The sequence below is a fragment of the Monodon monoceros genome, unplaced genomic scaffold, assembly GCF_005190385.1.
Source record: "Monodon monoceros isolate NGI ecotype Baffin Bay Population unplaced genomic scaffold, NGI_Narwhal_1 Super_Scaffold_5, whole genome shotgun sequence".
Classification (NCBI taxonomy): Eukaryota; Metazoa; Chordata; class Mammalia; order Artiodactyla; family Monodontidae; genus Monodon; species Monodon monoceros.
Window position 1 is genome coordinate 32947639 of NW_021703782.1, and position 21590 is coordinate 32969228.

Below are 21590 nucleotides of genomic sequence, written 5' to 3' on the forward strand. Positions count from 1 at the left end.
TGAAGAAATATATTGATTGGGTATTTACCGTTGAGCTAACTTTGTCTTACTGGGATAAACCTCACTTGGTCAGATATATTATCCTTTTTATATATTGCTGGAACAGATATGCTAATGTTTTGTCAGATTGTTTTGCATTTATGTTCATGAGGGATATTGGCCTATCCTTCTCTTTTCTTGAAATAGCTTTGATTTTGATATCAGAGTTATATCAGCATCATCAAGTAAGTTGGGACTCGTTCCCTTCTCGTCTATTTTCTCTAAGACTTTGTGTAAGACGTGTTATTTATTCCTTACATATTTGATAGAATTCATCAGTGAAACCATTTGGCCTGGAGTTTCTTTGTAGGAAGGTTTTAAATTATGAATTCAATTTCTTTAAGTAAGTATGGTCTTTATATTTTCCATTTCTTTTTGTGTCAATTAAGGCAAACTGTTTTTCAATAAATTTGTCCATTCAAGTTGTTGAAGTTATTGCCATAAAGTTGTTCATAATATTCCTTTACTATCCTTTTTAATATCTGTACAATCTGTAGTGATATCTCACTTTTCATTGCTGATATTGGCTGTTGTGTTTTCTTTTTCTCTTGATGAGCTTTGCTAAGTTTTCTCAATTTTGTCAATCTTTTCAAAGAACCAACTTCTGACTTTGTTAATTTTCTGTATTGTTTTTCCTCATTGTTTCTATGAAACAATAAGATAAATAAATTAATTAATAAAATAAATAGAAGTGATGAATAGATTTTGCTTCTATTATTCTGGATTTAATTTGCTTGTCTTTTTTATTTTCTTAAGATAGAAACTTAGAACATTGATTTTAAATCTTTTCTGAAATAGGCATTTAAAACTATACATTTTCATTAAGTACAACTTCAGCATGACCCCCCAATTTGTGATGTTATATTTTCATTACCATCCAATTAAAAATGTTTTCTAGTTTCCCTTGCACTTTTTTTTTACATTTAGAAGTGCATTCTTTAATACCTAAATATTTGGGGATTTTAAGGATACTGCTATTTATTTTTAATTTAATTCCATTTTGGTCAAACTATTCTTAGTTTGCTGAGATTCTTTCTGACACAGATGCATGTTGAATTTGAATTGAATGAAAATCTGTAAGATATTAATCTTTTGAAATGTATTGAGACTTATTGTACGTCCCAGTGTATGGTCTATTTTTTTGAACATTGTGCAGTTCTTGGGTTCTATATTAATTAGGCCAAGTTGGTTAACAGATCTACATCTTTCAATTACTGAGAGAAGAGTGTTAAATCTCCAACTGTCATTGTATATTTTTCTATGTCTCCCTTTAGCTCTGTTAGTTTTTGATTTATGTATCTTGAAGTGCTATTAATAGGTACATACTCTTTGTGATTTTATATCACCTCTTGAATCGACACTTTATCATTATGAAATGTCCCTATTTGTCTTTGGAAATACTCCTGGTCTTGAAGCCTACTTAGTTCTGATAATACTACAGCCATGCAGCTTTCTTATGCTTGCTATTTACATGGTGTGTTTTTCCACTCTTTTATTTTCAAATTTTCTATGTCTTTACATTTAAACTATATTTCTTATAAGCAGCATATAGTTAGGTCTTGCTTTTTTCCCCCCCTAGCTTGATAAACTCTGCCTTTTAATTGAAAGTGTTGGTGTGGTTGTCTTTACCATATTGCCCTTTGTTTCCTATTTTTCATCTGCTTTTTCCTCTGTTCATCTTCTGTCTTCTTTTGTGTTAATTGAGTTTTTTAGTATTTCATTTTATTTTCTCCATTGGCTTTTTAGCTGTGCCTTTTTGTATTAATTTCTAGTGGTTGCTCTAAGGTTTATAATATGCATCCTAAACCTGTTATAGTCTAATAAGAATAAATAAGATACCACTTCATATTTCACAATGTAATAACCTTATCACATCTTAATTCTATTTACCACCACAACCTCATCTTTGCCCTGTTGTTGTCACATATTTTATTTCTATATATATTACAAGCTTCACCTTACAATGGTGTTATTTTTGCTCTAAACAGTCATAATCACATCTTAATTCTATTTATCACATCTTAATTCTATTTACCACCACAACCTCATCTTTGCCCTGTTGTTGTCACATATTTTATTTCTATATATATTACAAGCTTCACCTTACAATGGTGTCATTTTTGCTTTAAACAGTCATATGTCTTTTAAGAAAATTAATAGAAGCAAAAAAAAATCTAGTATTTTATCTTTAGTCACATATTTACTATTACCAGTGCTTTTTGGTCCTTTCCATAGATAGAGTTTCCATCAGGTGTCATTCTCCTTCAGCCTAAAGAACTTTGTTCTGTACTACTTGTAGTGAAGGTCTGCTGATGACAAATTCTGTCCACTTTAGTTTATCTGAAAATGTATTTATTTAACCCTTCTTTCTGAGGGATATTTTTGTTGGATATAGAATTCTGGCTTGACAGTAGTTTTCTTTCAGTGCATAAACTATGACATTCCATTGTCTTCTGACTTCTCTTGTGTACAATGGGAAGTCAGCCACGATCTTATTATCCCACTCTATGCATTGTGTCATTTTTTCTCTGGCTACTTTCAAGATTTTATTTTTATCCTTGGCTTTCAGTATTTTGACTGTGAGGGGACTACGTGTGGTTTTCTTTGTATTTATACTGCTTGGGGCTCACTGAGCTTTTGATAATACTATATGTTTTCCACCAAATTTAAGAAATTTTTGACCATTATTTCTTCAACTATTTTTCCCCCTCCTCTTTTTCCTTTTGGAATTCCAACTACTTACAAGTTACAGATACATATATGACATATTACCACAGGTCACTAAGGCTCTTTTTTTGTTTGTTTTTTTAAATTATTTTTTAATTTTTTGGTTGCGTTGGGTCTTTGTTGCTGCGCGCAGGCTTTCTCCAGTTGCGGCAAGCGGGGCTACTCTTTGTTGTGGTGTGTGGGCTACTCTTCTCATTGCGGTGGCTTCTCTTGTTGCAGAGCACAGGCTCTAGGTATGTGGGCTTCAGTAGTTGCAGCATGTGGGCTCAGTAGTTGCAGCATGCAGTTCCTAGAGTGCTCGGGCTTCAGTAGTTGTGGCACATGGGCTCTAGGGTACCCACAGGCTCAGTAGTTATGGTTCAGGGGCTTAGTTGCTCTGCAGCATGTGGGATCTTCCCAGAGCAGGGATCAAACCCATGTCCCCTGCATTGGCAGGCAGATTCTTAACCACTGTGCCAGCAGGGAAGTCCCTCTTTTTTGTTTTTCTTTTTTATTTATTTATTTTTATACAACAGGTTCTTATTAGTTATCTATTTTATACATATTAGTGTATAAATGTCAATCCCAATCTCCCAATTCATCACTCCCCCACCCCCCGCTTTTCCCCCTTGGTGTCCATATGTTTGTTCTCTATATCTGTGTCTTTTTTGTTTTTTAATCTTGTTTTTCTCTATTCTTCAGATTGGATAATTTCAATGGATCCATCTTCACTTTCACTATTAGGCCCAGCCAATAAATTTTTCATTTCTGATATTTATTTTTCTACTGTTTCCATTTTGGGGGCTTAGATTCCCCACCCTTTTTTTAAAATTTTTATTTATTTATTTTTGGCTGTGTTGGGTCTTGGTTGCTGCGCACAGGCTTTCTCTAGGTGTGGCGAGTGGAGGTTACTCTTCGTTGTGGTGCGTGGGCTTCTCATCGTGGTAGCTTCTCTTGTTGTGGAGTATGGGCTCTAGGCATGCGGTCTTCAGTAGTGGTGGCATGTGGGCTCAGTAGTTGTGGCTCGCGGGCTCTAGAGCACAGGCACAGTAGTTGTGGCGCACAGGTTTAGTTGCTCAGTGGCATGTGGGATCTTCCCGGACCAGGGCTCAAACCCATGTCCCCTGCGTTGGCAGGCAGATTCTTAACCACTGTGCCACCAGGGAAGCCCTCCCCATCCTTTAAGTCAATATTTTCTTTTAGTCCATAAATATATTTTCAACAACAACTCCCTTAAAGTCATTGCCTGCTAATTCCAACACTGGGTTATCTCGCTGGTATCACTGTGCTCTCCTTTGGATCTCTCTCTCTGAGCCATGATTAAGAAATTGACCCAAGGCAGAAAGCAAGGATAAACATGTGACTCACATTGGGTGTTTTCCTTCCCTTAGGAATGGGGGAATGCCTAAACCAGTTGCCTCATATATTGTGTCCAGGATTACAGTTGTTCATAGTGGGATGGCAAGTCCAGCATGAACTGCTCCATCATGGCCAGACTATGTCTCCTATATCAAGGTCTTTAAAAGTTATACATAAAGTATGATACATTTAAAAATTCATTGCAGAAATGTGCTATTAAAAAAAAACAAAAACAAAAAACTTTTGTAAAGGACAGAACCTTTTGTAATATAAATATCTGCCCTGAATGGAGGCAATGGATTGGAAAAAAATCTGAGGCCCTTTCCGCACAATGTATGAGAAGGGTTTATCAGAAGCAATGTAGAAGTTATTTTGGAATAAAGCAGGCTATACCTTGCATGGGAGGAGCCAAGGAAAGACAATACCTCCTTCTGAGGAAATTGCCCTGCTCACAGCTTTGGCTGCTTGGAGAGTCATAGGATCTTATCCCTCCCTGATACAGCCTCGCATGAACAGGTAAGCTGGGGAAAATCAGATTTCTTCTCCAAGGGTTTGAATTGGGACTACAGAGAGAACTCGTGGGTGGATGGAGACATTGATGGAGATCCTTGTGAGATAGAAGAGGCCAGAGTGGCCATGATGAGCTGAAAACACATTAAGTTCTGAGGAAGCTGAAACCATAGAAAAGTTGGCTGCTTAGGAAATGAAAATAGGGAATGAAATATAGTTGCTAAGAAAATTAGAGAGGCCATGAGAGATATAGAGAAAGTAATTAGTACCTATATCTGTTTCAGAACCAATAGTTTTCCAATTCTAATTCTAGGTATTTGTAATACCTACCCACAACCCCCCACATACACACCTTCCCCTTCACCCTTTCCACCTTTTACTTGAGGTAACTTGAGTGAGCCTCTATTCTTTGCAACTTACAGAGCTTAGCTAAAATATATGTGCCTTAGTTTGCCAGGCTCATAAAAGGCAGGAGAGGTAGGATGGGCTCAGGCATTCCAGACAGAGGGAACAAAACCATTAACAAAGAGACAGAGGCCTGGAACCAAGTGTCTGTCCAGGGATTAGCAGATTTGTTCTATCCATTTATATTCCAATTTGTTCCAAAGCAAGATTTGAGGCTGAATGTATGACACATGGAAAAAATAAGTAAATGAGAAAATGGATGTGAGGTAAGAATAGAAATAGGAAAATAAACTTAACATCAGGAGTAGGGATGTTAACAGAATTTGGTGCTTTGGCTAGAACAAAGGAGGCATGAGCTGCTTCTTCTGCAGGTCCAGAAGGGAAAGTTAGGGTTCAGAGTATTACAGTACATACGTTTCCATCAGTCACTTATTTACTCATCAACTAATTCATTCATTTGTTAATCCTCTACTATGTACCAGATGCTAGAATGACAACTAAAGAAGAATAAAGGTTGAGTTAGTCCCACTCCAAGGTTCTCACATCTAGGAAGTGAGATAAATGGAAGACGTAAACACACCATACAAACCAGAATACAGCAACTCTATGAACAGGACAAAGTGTTGTGAGATACAAAGAAGCGAAACCAAAGTTTGATCAACAGCCATGTCCTTTGCATGTTTCTTCCATACAACGCTGTCTCAGCGATTGGGAAGATTGAACACTCCATAACAATTCCTAACTGGCAGAAAACAATTTCATATGGCTTGTTCACAGCTGGAGCCAGAGAACCAAAATTACTCTTCAGCAACAGCTTGCAGGTTGCAAAGCCCAGGGATAAATAAGCACAAGACACCTTTGCCATTATTATTCAAGTACCTGGCATATACTGAGTACTAACAATGTGCTAGGCTCCACGGTAAACAGGAGAGGAGACCAAGTTCTGGCCTCAAATGCTCACAGCTGTTTTGTAATCTGATAATTGTGCATGACAAACCTCAGACCATAACTCTCAAGATAGCATGACTGTAGTCATAACAAAATGGAACAGCCATTGGCAAGATCTGTTTTCTAGTTATCACTTCCAGAATGAATTCTGTAACACTACTAGGGGAAGAGCAGAGAAAACTCTCTCAACTTCCTGTCACTAAGCCTCTAAATTATCATCATCTACATCCATCCCTTCCTCCTTTCTCCTTTTCTGTTACAAAGTGTTTCACCTCTTGTCCACAGCTGATCCACTCCCACCTCCTCAGACACTTGGCTCTAGTCTTCATTTATCTCCTTCATCTTCAGCTTCCCTCTATCTATGCCAGGCAAATGCCTCCCCTCAGCATTTAACATATTCAAGTCTTAATTTCATCTCAAAAAAAAAATCCTTGTCTACATGGTCTTTACTATCTTCTTAGCTCAATTTAGTCTGGCTTTTGTCTCTAAAATTGTTCTTTCCAGGGTCCCGCAATGACTTACTAATTATTAAATCTAATGGTTGTATCTAGTTCTTACCTTCATTAGCAGATGCAATATGACTGACCATGTAACCTATAAACACTAGAAACTCTCTATAAACACACTCCTCCCCAGAAGGACATTATTCTTCCTTGTAGTCTTCTAACCTCTCTGGGGTCAGTCCTTCTTATCCTACGTGTTGGACTCTTGTCCAAACCTTAAATCATGTTGTTCCTCCTAGAAATCTTCCCTGATTCCCCCAGAATCAGTGCTAGGATCTCCTCCCACATGCTTCCATTGCACCCAATGCTACCTCCTCAACCACATCCCATCATTCATTCAACAATCGTTCACTGAGAGCTTCGAACGTGATGTCCGCTGTGTTAGGAGCTGAGAATACAGATGTGCGCAAAAACATCCACAGGCCCTGCTCTCAAGGTGCTCACAATCTAATGGGAGAGACATACAATAATCCAATGATTACACAAACAAGTGAATAATTACACCCTGGGATGCATGCTGTGGAAGAAAGGATCAAGGGCAATGAGACTATAAATAGAGAAACTTAACTCTCTTTTCATTAACAGGGCAGGGGGCATTAAGGCGGTTGTGGGCACTGACCCTGGGGCTGGAATCTTAAGAGTGAGTACATGTGTGAGGGAGGGAGGGCACGAAGAGTGTTCCAGAAAGAAGGGACAACACATAGAACAGACGTACAGAAATAATTGGAAGAGCGTTAACAAGTTAAGGCTTAGAGACCCAAGCAGGCCTCAGCCCATACAGGCTCCTGAAGTGTTATCTAAAAATTTGGTCCCTCTCCTAAGAGCAGTAGGAAGTCACTGAAGGGTTCTGAGGGAGGGATGACATAATCAGATTGACAGCTTGAAAAGATCACTTGGTACAGTGTAGAGAATGGATTGGAAGGGACATGAGTGGGCGAGGGGAATACTGGTTACAAGGCTTTTACAGCCTTCCAGGTGAGAGATGATGGTAGGCAGGGCTAGCAGGGTGGCAGTGAATAGGAAAAAAGTGGTCTGATTTGAGAGATTTAGGAAGTAAAGGGGCACAGGATCATATCTAGGGCTTAAAGAAGGTAAGAGGTTGAGGAAGGAAGGATGTGAGGGAGTGAGGATGACACGGAGGAGAAGGGTCACAAGAGCAGGGATCTTACTTTGGACAAAGTATCAACTTCCCTTAGATTCTGCTCACCTCCTCCTGTCCTTTCTTCTGTGGATCCCAGGACCAGTCATCAGATTCAAAATCTCTGGATCATCTAAGACTCTCTTCTGGCCTTGCACTGACTCCTGCCCACTTACCCCTACCCTAGTCACACCTCATCAAGATCAATATTTCTAAAAGTATTGTCCCAGAGGGCTCTGGAGAGATCACAAAATGATCCAAAAATGCAAGTCTTTTCTTTGGCTCCTACAGGCGACTGAAGCAAAATGCCAGACTTTGATTTTTTTTTTTTTTTATGGTAACTGAGTTATAAAGGAGTACTAAAACTTGTTAGTCATAAACTAAAATTAGCCTTTAACTGGAGTTCACAGAAGACTCTAATTCAGTCCTCTACTAAGAAGTCTGCCTGCCAGGCAATGTTTGGCAATGATGCAAATCTCCTCTTGCATATACACATGCAGCCAGTTGGAATTCTTGAAATTTTCAGGAAGGACACTTTTTTATTGGGATATTAGCAGTGATGTTTTGAGCTGGTCATGGTTTATGGTGCCTGAAATTCATGAATTTTAATTACAAATTATGATTCATGGAGCTTCATCATGATCAATCTAATATGCCATGATTATTTGATTAACCCTCTGGAGTAGAGGGATACATGTCTCTAACCTTATTTCCTGCCATTTTCCTCCTCCCTTCCTTGCTGATCCAGAACATGTGTAAGCAAGCTCTCATCTCAGGAACTTTATACTTGTTATGTCCTCTGTCAGGAATGCCTCCCCCCCAGATACCACATAGCTAATTCCTTCACTTCCTTCAGATCTTTCTCAAATGTCACCTCCGTGAGGCCTCCCCTGACCGTTATGTTTAAATCATAATCTTCTGGTTCCCTGAACTTCCTAGTCCATTTCCCTGCTTTATTTTTCTTTTTGACACCTATCACCACCTTATAAACTATATATTTTACTTATTTGTTTATTGACAATTTATCTCCAACTAAAAGATAAGCTCCATGAGAGCAGGGATTTGTGTTTGTTTTGTTGCTATATCACCAATACCTAGCACAGTACCTGGCATATAGTAGATGCTCAATAAATAATTGTCAAATGAGAATATTTATATCATCAGAATTTTTGTCCTCTTAATTTCCAACACCCAGCTCTTAAGGCATGGGTACGTGTGGTTCAAATGTGAACCATTCATAGCCCTGCTACCAAAGCAGATATAAACATAAACCCAGAAAAGTATGCTTCTACAGTGACGTTTCCTTGTTATCACTCCCCACCAATCTCCTCATCCCAGCCTCAACCCTTTCTATCCTTCAAACTCACTCAGATCAAAATTTCCAAAGAACAATTGGAAGCATTCAGAATTCATATTCAACTCATTTTCAGAATTTAATATATTCCAGGCATTGTGCTAGGTTCAGGGGAATCAACAATGAATGAGACAGACCATCCTTGCCATCAGAGTTTATAGTCTAGTGGGGATATCACCTTATCCTGCCTCCGGAAAGGCGACTTAATCCCTTATAGGAGAATATGATGGGCAAACTGAGATGTGATGGATGAAGGAGAGATTTGGGGCAGGGTGGCATGGAGCAGGTGGCAGCAGACTGAACAGACTGTACCAGGCAGGCAGTGGAAACAGCAATTTCAAAGGCCTAGAGGAGAAAGATAGTGTGGATGTCACTCTCCAGGAAGTGAGGGCAGTTCAGGGTGTGCTGGGACTGTGGAATCATCACAGAGCAATGATGAGATCTGAAGTAGGGTAGGTAGCAAAGGCTAGACCTGGCAAGGCCTTGTAGGCCATACTAAGCAAGTTGGACTTTTGGGACTTTATTCTGAGAGCAAGAGGGAGCCAATAAAATGTTTGATCAGCGATACAAACAATGGAGTTTAAACTCTTCTCTGCCCCCTAACAAACCCAATCCTGACCTTCCCTCTCCACTGCGGGCATCCAAGTCATAGCTGCCCACTCCCTGAAGCTTTTATGCTGCTCCAACCTGCATGTCTCTCTCCCTCTCAGCCCCAGGGATCCCATCCTCCCTTATCTTTATATGCCTGTGTTCTGTCTCCCCAACTGAGTTCCCAGACGACAGGGACTTCTCAAGGCTCTCAAGGCAGTCCCACACCCAGCTCACCACTGATACAGACTGGGCCTCAATGAGACAAGAGGGTGATGAATACAACCCAGCACAACCCAGCTTGTGCTCACACTCCACACACCGATATTTACCCTGCTCTAAAACAACCCTTCCCTCCAAGGGGCAGTGCTGATGTGCGCAAGGCCAGTTGACCTGGGTTTCTGTCTTCTGTCTGCTGTCACCTCTCTCTGTTCTCAGTTTACCTAGCCTCTAATGTCTCCCCTAATGGGCTGGAGAAACTGATTCCCAAGTTTGTTCAAATTGCTAGAAAAATCAAATCTGGAGTGACAGAAAGAAGATCAGTGGTTACCTGGGGAGAATGGACTAGAACAAGGTGCAAGGAAACTTTTGGGGGTAGAGGAAGCATCCTATATCTTGATTGTGGTGGTATCTGTCAAAATCAAAATCTGTCAAAACCTGTCAACATGTACAACTAAAATGGTCCATTTCATTGTATGTAAACCAGACCTCAGTAATGCTGAATTTAAAACAAACTGCATGTAAATTAAAAGTCGGTAGCCCCAAGCCCAGTACATGAGCTTCAAAACACAGTTCAACCCCGACATAAAACTAGGGCAAGGCCATACGGGAATAGCAGCTTCCCCATGGTTGCAGAGATCTAAGAACGACGGGTGCACCTGCTATGGAAGGCCAGGTGAAAGAAGCAATGGAGCAAAGGCTAATAATACGGAGGAGGCCAGACCCAAATATGTAAAGTCACAAACAGCATGCACACAGATTTGGTCTCCAAACCTCAAAATACCTAGGCCTGAGATAGTGCTTATTTAAGAATAAGTAAGTAGAAGCCCTGCCTCACAAAGCAAGAAACTGCATATTAGTCCCAAGATGATAATTCATATACGGTTTGGAAAAAGTGATTCTTGAAGGACTGAGTGGCTTCACCACAGAGAGCTCCTCGAGAAGCTGAGCCTTACCTCTCCTTCCAGGGTGAAGCTGGGTGGGTTAAGAGGGGCGACTCTTGGGTTTCCTGTGAGAAGGGATGACATCTGTCCAGGTGGCAACGAGGACAGTTTGGAGGGGCCAGTTTGGAGTGAGGAGTGTGTGAAAGGGGATGGGAAAGGGGTCTCTGCCCTCTTCTTCTTTGCCTGAACTCTCACTCCTCACAAGTCTCCCAACACAGAAGATCTGAACCATACTCCCACACACAATCTGTTCTGTGTCTCCGGTACAGTTCTCCTGTACTCTCCTGTGAGTTCCCAAAGGCCAGTGTCTCCACCTAGCCCAGCACTGGGCACTCAGCAAAGGGCAGGAGAAATTACTCATTTGCGACAAGACTGTGAGGACGATGAGGAACATATTGGTAGGAGTGGGGATGGGGGTTTAAGGAGGATGGGCCTGTCAGGCTGGGTCTGTGGAGTGAGGGAATGGAATGGTGAGAGGAGGACAGGTGAAAGAGTGGTAGGAAACAGTGGGTCGGGGGCAGTGTGGGAGAGGAGGCTAGGATTAGTGGGAGAGAGCAGGACAGGGTCAGAGGTCACTGGGAACACAGGCCAGGAATCACAGGGGGACAGAAGTCAACAGGGAAAGGAAGATGAAGGGTCAGTAGCAGAGGTATGATCAGTGGTCACTGGCAGCGAAGGTCAGAGGTCGTCGGAATAGAGCAGGTCGAGGTGTGTGTTACCTGCCTACGAGGCGGTGGTTTGTGGGGCATCTTCGAAGAAGCAGGAAGCACCTCAACACTTGGAGCGCCTACAAAACGCTCCCCCGCCTGAGGACAAGAGGTTTGTCCGTCCCCTCAATCATGCACAGGAAATCCGGATTCTCTTTCACTTCAATTCCCAGTCTCAGGGGCTCTTTGGGGACACCCGACGTTGTGGGTCCCCGCGCCCTCGCAGAATGGAATCGGCTCCTCCCTGACGCGGTTACCCAGCAACTAACCTGCAGCCAAGGCGCAGGCGCCTCTGATGCCTCCTCCCTGCTCGAGGGGAAGGCGGGGCTGGGCTCGCGGGGAACCACCAGGTCCACTAAGCCCCGCCCCCTAAGGCCAGACGACCGGCTGCCGCGCCTTTCGGAACTCCCGCATGTGGGAGGGGCTAGTGAGCCCAGACACCGCCTCCTCATGAATAATGCAGGATCAGGCGGTGTCCCGGACCCGGAAGTGGAGTTGCAGAGTCACGGCAGTGGCTGAGCTGCTGACAGGAGGCGGCGGCGGAGGTGGAGGCGAGGCAAGACCTGCGGCTCTGCAGGGCCACGGTCGCTGTAGCGCTAGGCAAGCTGACGGAGCCACGCCGGCCTCAGCCCACCTGCAAACCTCCCACCTCGTGCCCACCGTCCATCTGCCCGACTGGTCCGGGGCGGCCTAGTCTGCACCACCGACCCGGCTCCTGGGGCCGCCGCCCCGCGCGGTCCCGTCGGCGTCCCTGGCCGCGCCCGACCCCCGGCCCCCTAGCCCACCGGCACCATGATGGAGGAGATCGACCGGTTCCAGGTGCCCACAGCGCACTCGGAGATGCAGCCGCTGGTGAGGGGGCGGGCGGCGGGCAGGCCAGGGCCGGGAGGGGACGCTACCTGAGGGGGAGGGAGGGAGTCAAGCCTTGGGGACTGTGCGGAGGGGGCGCCTCGGATGGAGTAGAGAGCCGTGAAAACGCATCGCCGGGGGAGGGGGACTTGCAGGACTAGAAAACCGTGGGAGGATACGTGGGATGACAGCAAAGGGGCCTGTAAGGGCGGAGAGCACTGCCAGCGGAGGCAGGCCAAGGGAGTTACGGGGAGCGCCGTCGGATGGAACCGAGCGGGGGCACAATGGTGCACACCATTAGTGGAGGGAGGCCCATAGCGGGGAAAGGAAGGGAACTGTCTTGGGGCACCGTCGGTGGTAGGCCCAGGGGGCTGGGATGAGAGGTAGGGAGGCACTTAGACCTAGAGGCCTGTGATGCTCAGAGCGGGGGAGGGGGCCAGGAGCAGGCTGTCTGAGGGACGGGAATAGGTTTGTAGAGGAGGAGGGGCCTCCCCTCCAGTTCACTGGCTATGGATGGGAACGCAGGGCCTGGGCAGAGGACGAGTGGAGACAGGGGATCCATGCAGGACCCGGGAATCCCGTTCTTTTCCGGAAGAGAGTGCAGTCAATCTAGGCTGGGGGTGCTGGAGCCGGGAAGGAAAGAGCTCGGTGGCGAGATGGAGAATCCGGAGCGCACATGAGAGCTGGGGAACCGGCAGGAGAGGGGGCGGGGCCGCACTGGAGCCGCCTGTGCCCACCGGTTCGGAAGAGCCTCCAGCATCCTAGGCCTACGTGCTTGGAGTCTTTGCTGGGCGCCGATCCTGCCTCCTGTCCGCGGTCCCGGAGTCAGGGAAGAATGATGTCATCGCTGCCGGCGCGGAGGGGATGGAAGGGGGAGGGCGATGCACGGAGGCCGGCCTAGGGGAGACCATACCCATTGGCCACCGTCCCGGGGCGTCTACCTGACTGGCTTGCACATCCGCCGGGCGAGAGACGCCGAGGCCTGGCGGCGGCGTCTTTCCAACTGGAAGAAGGAAAGGGAGAAGGGAGGGAGTGCCCGGCTCTGTTCGCTTTGCTTTTCCTTCTCCTTTCCCCCTTGGAGCCCAGGTGGGAGCTGGAAGGAGGCAAGGCAAGCCAGGAACCTGAAGGTGTGGATGCCCTATTCTATGAGCTCAGCTAGAGCTGAGCAGAGCTCTCCAGGTCTTGAAGCTCTGGGGTTCCCTAACCCTCTTCCCTCTGTGTTAAGCGGAGGTGAGGAACAGGTTCTACCCTTGGGACCCCCGCCCCTGGCTGACAGATGTGCTTTGTGGTTTTCTGAGCAAGTAATCTCTCCATTACAGCAGCCAAGACAGACCTTGGCAGGGACCCATGACCAACTCTAAGCCACACCTTTTGGGGGATGGTAGAGAGAATCATCAGAGGCCACCTAGCCAGAGATGTGTCTTTTTTCCCCTTTTGTGACTACTTAGTTCCAGAAGCCCAAACAGAGAAGCTTTACAGAAGTGTAATATTAAACTGGGGAGAGAGATGCTGCTGGACTTTTTTCCTAGCCTGATGCCATCATTGGGTTATTTGAGGGCCAGAAAATCCTGGTTGAGAAGTCTGTCCCATGAACTTGAAGAACTTTGGCCTGGGCTAAGAGAACACTCCTTTCTGAATTATCTTTCCAGCCAACCTGGCTTGTCAAACTAGATTGCCCTTCCAGTTGTATGTATCTAATCAAGAATCAAAAGGGAGGGCAGATGAAGGAGAAGGTCCAAGTGAATGAGAAGAAAGCAATGAGCTGGTTCTTGCCTCCCATCTGGGGTTCCTAAGGAGAGAGGCAATAACTGTCCATGGAGAGGGGAGAAGGAAGGGGTCACCAGGTTCTCTCAGCTGTCCCTGATGCCTCTGTTTTTGCCTGAAGTTTTCAACGATGGTTTGAGTGAGTAGTGTCCTCAGAAGACTTCTGGGCTGCTTCTGATCTGTGTGGCTCTGAAGTAGAAGTGCTTACGGCAAGGAGGCACTTATCAGAAAAGCTGTGACCGCCTTCAGACCCTTTTCTTGAAGGCTAAAGGAGCCCTTCTCTGCAAGAGGATACTTTGTTGAGGTTGAATGAGAGCCTTATGGAAGTAGCAATACAGTCATCCGCCATTTGGGGGTCATAGCCATTGCCCTGCAGATCTCTGCCTCTCCACCACTGTTCCCAGGTCAAAGTCTAGAGGATCCCCAGAGCTCCTTAAATGCTCTTTGTATTATTGAGACCAGCAGAATCTTGTGTGGAGTTTCCCCAAGAGTCTTCATTTCGGGGCATAAGGAATCAAGGTGGCATACTGCAGAAGAGAAGGGCAAAGTGGCCCTTTAGGGGTGTTTGGGTAGACCTTAAAAACCAGGGTCTTGGGGCTTCCCTGGTGGCGCAGTGGTTGAGAGTCCACCTGCCAATGCAGAGGACATGGGTTCGTGCCCCGGTCCGGGAAGATCCCACATGGCGCAGAGAGGCTGGGCCCGTGAGCCGTGGCCGCTGAGCCTGCGCGTCTGGAGCCTGTGCTCTGCAACGGGAGAGGCCACAACAGTGAGAGGCCCGGGTACCGTAAAAACAAAAAACAAAAAACCAGGGTCTCAGACTCAGCTGTGACCTATTTCGTTTTTTGCCATTATTTATTAAGACCTCTAGGAAATCTCTCTTCTCTGGACTCAGTTTCCCAGTTATGAAATGAAGACAAACTATTTCTTTAAAGATTAAACAATAGCTCCTCACTCTTCCAAAGAATATCATAGTGACCTGATATCATTGATTCAGCAAATTCATTCACCAAATATTTATTGAGCATCAGCTCTGTTCCAGGTACTGTACTAGGTATTGGGGACACAGTGGTTAGCAACATAGGGACAGACATAGCCCTGCCTCCTGGAGCTCACAGTTTAGCAGAAGTTATTGTTCTTGCTCACCCTCTCAGTGTGAGTCCCTCTGAGGGCAGAGGCGGGGCTGTCTCCTTAAGCCCTAAGGGAAACAAGGCAGTGCTTGTGTTGGTATCATTGCCCCTTTCTGGACCAAGCTGTACCGATAGTGGCCTGTCACATGGGCTTAATCATCAAATAACACTCTCCTACCCATAGTGGTTGGAAGAATCCAGAGGCCATTCCTTACTTGGAGAGATGAACTCTAGGTGGAAAACATCTTTTTTTAAATTTACTTGAAAGAGAAACTTGCACTTGAAAAGGAGGCCTAGGGGAGCGGCAGAAGCTAGGAGAGAAGGCACAGCCAGCAGATCTGGGTGTTTCCAAGGTGCTAATTTAAGCATAGTTCTCAGCTAGTGGGAGGAAGAGGAAGAGATCCCTGCTCTGTTGTTGCTGCTGCTGTTGCCACAGCTGCACGGAGCCTCCTGTCTGGGGTGGAGTTTGCCTGAAGGGAGTTGCCTCCCTACTTTCCTCATCACACCAATTATTTAATTGGCCTGGCTGCATCGCAGCAGCTGAACCAGGCCTGGGCCTATCCCCGAGAGCTCCCCAAGGTCTCTTTCTGTCTCCTTATGAAAGGAATGAGAGCTCCTCTGGGAGACCTAGTCCCTGGGTTCCACTCCTCCTGTGTCTATCTCCTACAATCCTGAGTGTTTCTGAGCACAGATTTTTGCAAAGACAGGGATAGGTGCACCTTGTATGTCAGTTCTATGGCCAAGCCACACACCTTATTGATCTAGGGAAGCTCCCAGCTGTCCAAGGCTCTCTGTTGAGCAATTGTGTTGAATTTGGGCTATTGTTTGTATGAGCAGCAGGGATAGGCTCTCTAGCCCTACTGTCTGTCTGCTGGGCTGGTTGGTACAGCCTCACAGACTATGTCTTCTCTTTGGCTGTAATGGAGAGGAAGAGATTTGGTGGCGGGGGGGAAAAAGCATATGGCACCGGACAGGGTCTCTGTGCTCTTGAGAGAAATACTAGTCTGGCCTCACTGAAACCCAGGTTATCTGTTAACTCAGTTGTATAGTTCACGAGCATATGCTCAGTTCCAGGTACTTTACAGATAAAGATATGTGAGATCTCTCCAGGGGGTGGCCGGGAGAAAGATGGGCTCAAATGGCTACAGGAAGGTTTTAGATACATGTTAGGAAAGAGTGGTGATCACTGTAGGGCATTCCTAGGAAAGAGTGTCACCTTGCTTGGGAGAAGATGAGGAAAGCTGAGGTTCTGACTCTTTGACCATGTAAGCTTGGAAAGGAATTTCAGACTCCTCCTGACTCCTTGCACTCAGGGATGGAGATGGTCAGGACATTAATTTAGTGAGTGGGTCATAGCAGTTCCTGAAAGTGGCAGAGGGAACATTGTAAAGCTAGCAAGAAGCCACTATGGAAAATTGACCTACATGTATTCTGTGGTCTGGGAGCCTTAAGTCATCTCCTTGTAGTAAAATGACTCTTCAGTTTAAGAGTGGATTCTCCTAATGGTCCATGTAACTCATGACCCAGTAGCATTTCTCAGGTTCTAGGAAGAGGCACACCATTCTCTCTCCTCCTATATTGCAAAGTGAGGATCAGGCTTGCTCAGGCCTCCAGCTCCTCCCTTATTGCTCATCTCCTCAGTCAACAAACACTAAGAACCTACTTTCTGCTAACTGTTGTGCTGAGCTCGATACCACAGCCTCTTGCTCCAGGGATGGATATACACAGTCAAGACAGGGTGATGAGCACTGTAAGAAGTAAGAACCAGGTCCAGCAGCGCCGAAGAAAAACAGTAAGGCCTTTCATCAAGTAGTCAGGGAAGGCTTCACAGAGGAGACATTGCTGAACTGGCTCTTAGAAGAGGACTAGAAACTTGGCAGACCAATAAGAGGAGGTGAGGACAAGAGTTCCAGGCAAAGGGCATAGAGGCAGAATCAAAAGGGTGCATTTGAATGAATAAAGTGTTATAGTTAAGGAAATAACATGATCAAATTTGAGTTTAGGACTATCATTCCAGGAGTGGTTGAGAGATTGGAAAAGGTGAGGTTGGAAAACTAATATGAAGGTGGGTATAATAATAATCTAGGCAAGAGATGACAAAGGCCTACACTAAAGCAGAAAGAGAGAGGGGACATATGTACAGAGACTAATAAAGTGGAATAGGCAGGACGTGGTACCTGTTTGGAGGTGGGGTGGAGAGGTAGGGAGTCCAGAATGACTCCCAGGTTTCTGGCATGTATGTCTGGATGGCAAGAGGTACCATCACCACCCCAGGAAATTTGAGGGGGTCTGTATACGTCTTGGCTTCAGGGACTGCTTATATGGGAGAAGGCTGCTGTTTTCCTTTGCTCTGCTTCTGAAGCCGCAATCTTGGGGTTATTGAAAAACCGAAGAGCAGAATGAAACTAGCCCCACAGCCTCAAAAGGATGCTAGGTGTGCTCATCTGCCAGTGAATACTTTTCCTCCGTAACCTGCTTTGATGAATGCAAGTGAATTGGTGGCAGTGAGGAGCCATGGTAGGTTGTCCCCCCCACCCCGCAGCACTTTGATAAAGGAAAAATAACATCCTTTGTTGGCTGAGAGAGTGTTTCTGTTGCAGTTTCTGGCCTTGCTTTTACCATCATTCTGGTCAAACCTATGGTTTTCTGGCTGATTGGTTGAGCTGGGCCCTTTCACTGATTTCTTCTAGAATGGACATATGAGTTACTGCTTTACTTGCAAGAGTCAGAATGGAAAAGGACATGTACCTCCCTTCTCTGAGACCAGCCTGGAAAGCTGCACTTGGTGTAGAAAGAGTACCCAGGGTGCTATCTTCCAGGCAAGGTGTGCCAAGGGAGCAGGCTTCTGGGTTGAGATCGCTCAGGGGTGACTTGGCTTCTCAGACGCCCCAAGTGTAGCCGCTGCAGGGAGGCACATGGTACCAGGAGGCTACCTGACTCCATGTCAGCTGGGAGTCAAGCTGAGTCATTTCCAACCCCCAACTGCCCGCTGCCCTTGACTGACTATAGCTCAGAGTGAACAGAGATGGAAAACAGAGCCTTTCTCACTTGAACCTGATTAGCTTCAGGGACCCTCCACCCTCCTTGTGAGGGCAGATGGAGCCTTGTGTCTGGAAAGGGGACATGGGAGACTCAGCTTCCTGGCTTAGCCGCTTCATGCTTTCCAGCAGACCCTGGGAGAACTGGTGCAGGGAGCCCCAGAGGAGGCAGGAAGCGGAGAATCAGGCTCAGGGCAACTACCCAGAGGTGCTGGTTGAAGGAAACAAGAGGCGTGGCTCAGCAGGCTCGCAAGTCATTGTTTTCTTAGGAGACTCTGGTGGGAATCTGGCCGTCTGGGCGGAGAAAGGAAGGCAGGAAGCAGGCAGAGCTGGAGCCAGCTGTGGATCTGGCTCTGCTCTGGAGTTCAGAAATTGGCACAGGACCCATCAGCCTCGCTGCGGGGCAGCCGAGTGAACTCCTGGGCTCTAGGGAGTGAGGAGGTTGTCTAGGAAGAAGGCCCAGAGGGTCTGGGCTGGGGAACAGGTAGATGGGGGCTAGTAGGAGATCCCTCTGGATTTTACATTCTTAGGAGCCAGTTCAAGCAAATATGTACTTGAATTTGTTGTTGTTATTCAGAGATGTCAAACTGAGGATCAGATGGCTGTGTTTCTTGAGGGTGAATTTTAAGTTTCTGTGTTGATGATGATGTATATGAGTGTGTACACAAGTAAGAGGGGACTAATGGCCATAAAGAATGTTCTCTGAATGACCATTCTAGCCCTGGGAAGTATTAAGTATGACAAGAAGCCACACCCAGGCAGAAATGAGCCCAGCTACTGTGGTTCTTGTCCTGGTTTTGCCTGTTTTCATCACCAGACTCTTGGCTGTCATAACCAAAGTCCACCCCATCTATCTATTTATAACAATACCTGAAGGGGTACTTTAACTAAGTTTTAGTGAATTAACTGCACCCAAACTATGGAGTGAGAACCATATATATTTTACTATGTAGTTAACTTAAACATAATTATGTACAAGCTATAAATGATTTATAGTTCCCATATTAATTCCCAGTTTTATCCTTATAAAGGAATTAGTGAAGCTCTCAGTCAAGCATGGTTCAGACCAGCATTTCCTATAGTATATTCTTAGGAATATTGGTCCTTTGAGATACTTTATGGGGGAAAAAAGTACCTATAGACAAATTCCTTTGGGAAACCCTATAACTCCATCCTATCACAATGTTTACTAGCATTTTAAAGACTCTGAGAAGCCCTGCAATAAAGAAATCTTTCCAGCTTTGTTTAATCCAGTGTTTCTCAAACTTACAGAACTATGGAACCTTTTTTCATGTTACATCTATTAACATCTTACAGAACCATTGTGTTTCATGCAATACTCTTTGGGAAACCCTGACTTAGAAATTAGTCTCTCTTCTGATCAGGTCTAGATTTCTATTCTTCCCAGCTCTTTTGAGCCTATTTTATAACCCACGCCATTTTGCCCTATGCTAATTTCTAATGGGATGTTGCTGCTTTGTGTCAGGGTCTGAACTTGTTGCCATCAGTAGGAAGTTCTTAGTGAACTTTGGCAGGTGCAGAAGCAAATATTTTTGCTTCTGACCAAACGAGGTCAGGTGCTTCGTTTTTCTCAAGACAATGCTAAGGGGGGTTTACTTCCTAAGTCCCTCTACTAAACACTGCTTTGGTGAAATCAGCATTTTCACCATTAACTTTTCTTTTTTTTTTTTTTTTTGACAGCTTCATTGAGATGTAATTCATATACTGTACACTTTACCCATTTCGTATTTTACTTTTAATCCTGGTGCGGCTGCTTCATGCCTCAGTTCTATTCACCCCTTATGCCAATGCCCATTGATCAGTAATGGCTGCCTGGAGCACGTGTTAAGGTAGATCCTGAAGCTGAGTCCTGGTTCAATGAGAAACAATGACATGGTTGAGTTTCCATGTCTGACATAGTCTTCAGTGGGGGAAACATCAGTGCTAGGCTTCTGCTTGCCATCCTTGCAGCCCTGAATCATCATAGTTATCCTAGGCAAAGAACACAGGAAAAGAAGTCTCTTGGAGATGTTAGCCAGCTTAGCAATCTGTTTCACTGAGGTTTGGAGTCTTAGGATATGGTTCTTTAAGAAATGAATGGAGAAAACTGAACTTTCCTCCCCTGATTTTCAGCGTGGGTTTTTGAAGTATTGACTTGATATAAAGTAAATAATCCTTTGGAAACAGGCCATGTAAGAGGAAGAACCTTGACTCTGCTGAGCAGATAAGAGGGGAAAAGAGGCAGATTCATAAAGAGATCTCATAAATATCTCATAAGGTGTTGGCCATGCTTAAGATGAAACTATAAGCCCTTGGCTAAAGGAGCAAGAAGAAGGAGTAGGCTACAAGAGGAGATCCTTAAGCCAGCAGTTCCTGGCGAGGAAAAGGCCCTACCGTGGGCTATACAGCCTTAGCACTCTTTTTCCCAGGCTAAACGCTTTGCTTTTTTCTTCCACCATTTTCCTGGAGTCTGGTTTCCAAATCCCTAGTCATCCTGGCTTCTCTAGTGGGTACTTTTGAGTTTCTCACCCCTGGAAGTAGACACAGCCCTCTCCATGTGATCTGACCAGTACAGATTACGGTGGGGCTGCCACTATCCAAAATATTGATATTGTACATCCATTATCATCAGTCGAGGTTTCATGATCATATTTAGTAGCTGTACATATTGTTATATTGAACTCAGGACACATATGAAATAGGATAGCCCTTTGCCTTAGCAATGTAGAATCAAAGCAAGAACCTGGAGTGACATCTTGGTCTAGGCTGGCTGCTAATACAGGTAAGAGTCCACTGGGGCTAGTGAGGTGATGGTTTCATATTTAGTGGAAACTCTACCACATGTGTGTAATGTGACTCTTATTTTCAGAGATGTAGCTGGCTGAATTCAGCAATGTGGAATTTAAATAGGATTCAGGCTAAGGCTGTGTGAGTGGGTAGACTACGGCAGACCTTCAAAGAGAGCTAGTGCTTATGTGGACAGATGCTTAACGGAAGTCTACTATGTGACACAGACACCAGACAAGCTAATGTGCTATTAGGCTACATTAATAGAAATTTGGAGTTCAGGTCCTAGGAGGTGATAGTCCTACTCTGCACTGGTCAGTGCCATCTAAAGTCCTGCATTTTGTGCTGATGTCATTATTCAAAAGATGGAAGGACTAGAATGATGAAAGAGTCAAAACCATGTCCTGTGAGAATAGTTGGAAGAACTGAGGCTGTTCAGCCTGCAAAAACAAAACAAAACAAAATAAAAACAACAACAGTCTTAGAAAAAACATTTTAACGTTTTCAAATGCCTAAAGGACTGGAGCTAAGAAAGGAAAGATGGTTAGACTTCATATTATCTGTGGCTTCACAGGGAGGAACCAGGGCAGTTAGGTGGGAGTGTG

The 21590-nt window shown here is 45.0% G+C and overlaps 2 protein-coding genes across 5 annotated transcripts in view; one reads left to right on the forward strand and one right to left on the reverse strand.

The window, feature by feature from the left end:
• DNAI1 (dynein axonemal intermediate chain 1) overlaps positions 1–11690 on the reverse strand; it is a 59856-nt gene extending 48166 nt beyond the window's left edge. The window contains exon 1 of the mRNA XM_029202919.1: positions 11433–11690. Coding sequence (XP_029058752.1) covers positions 11433–11462 — 30 coding nt within the window. The 5' untranslated portion in view covers positions 11463–11690. The remainder of the gene's footprint in view (positions 1–11432) is intronic.
• A 235-nt stretch (positions 11691–11925) lies between these two features.
• FAM219A (family with sequence similarity 219 member A) overlaps positions 11926–21590 on the forward strand; it is a 54602-nt gene continuing 44937 nt past the window's right edge. For 3 of the 4 annotated variants that reach the window (XM_029203924.1, XM_029203925.1, XM_029203927.1), the window contains exon 1: positions 11950–12272. In XM_029203924.1, coding sequence (XP_029059757.1) covers positions 12213–12272 — 60 coding nt within the window. In that variant the 5' untranslated portion in view covers positions 11950–12212. Of the gene's footprint in view, positions 12273–21590 lie in introns of all 4 variants that reach the window. The other variant, XM_029203923.1, reaches the window with a different exon arrangement.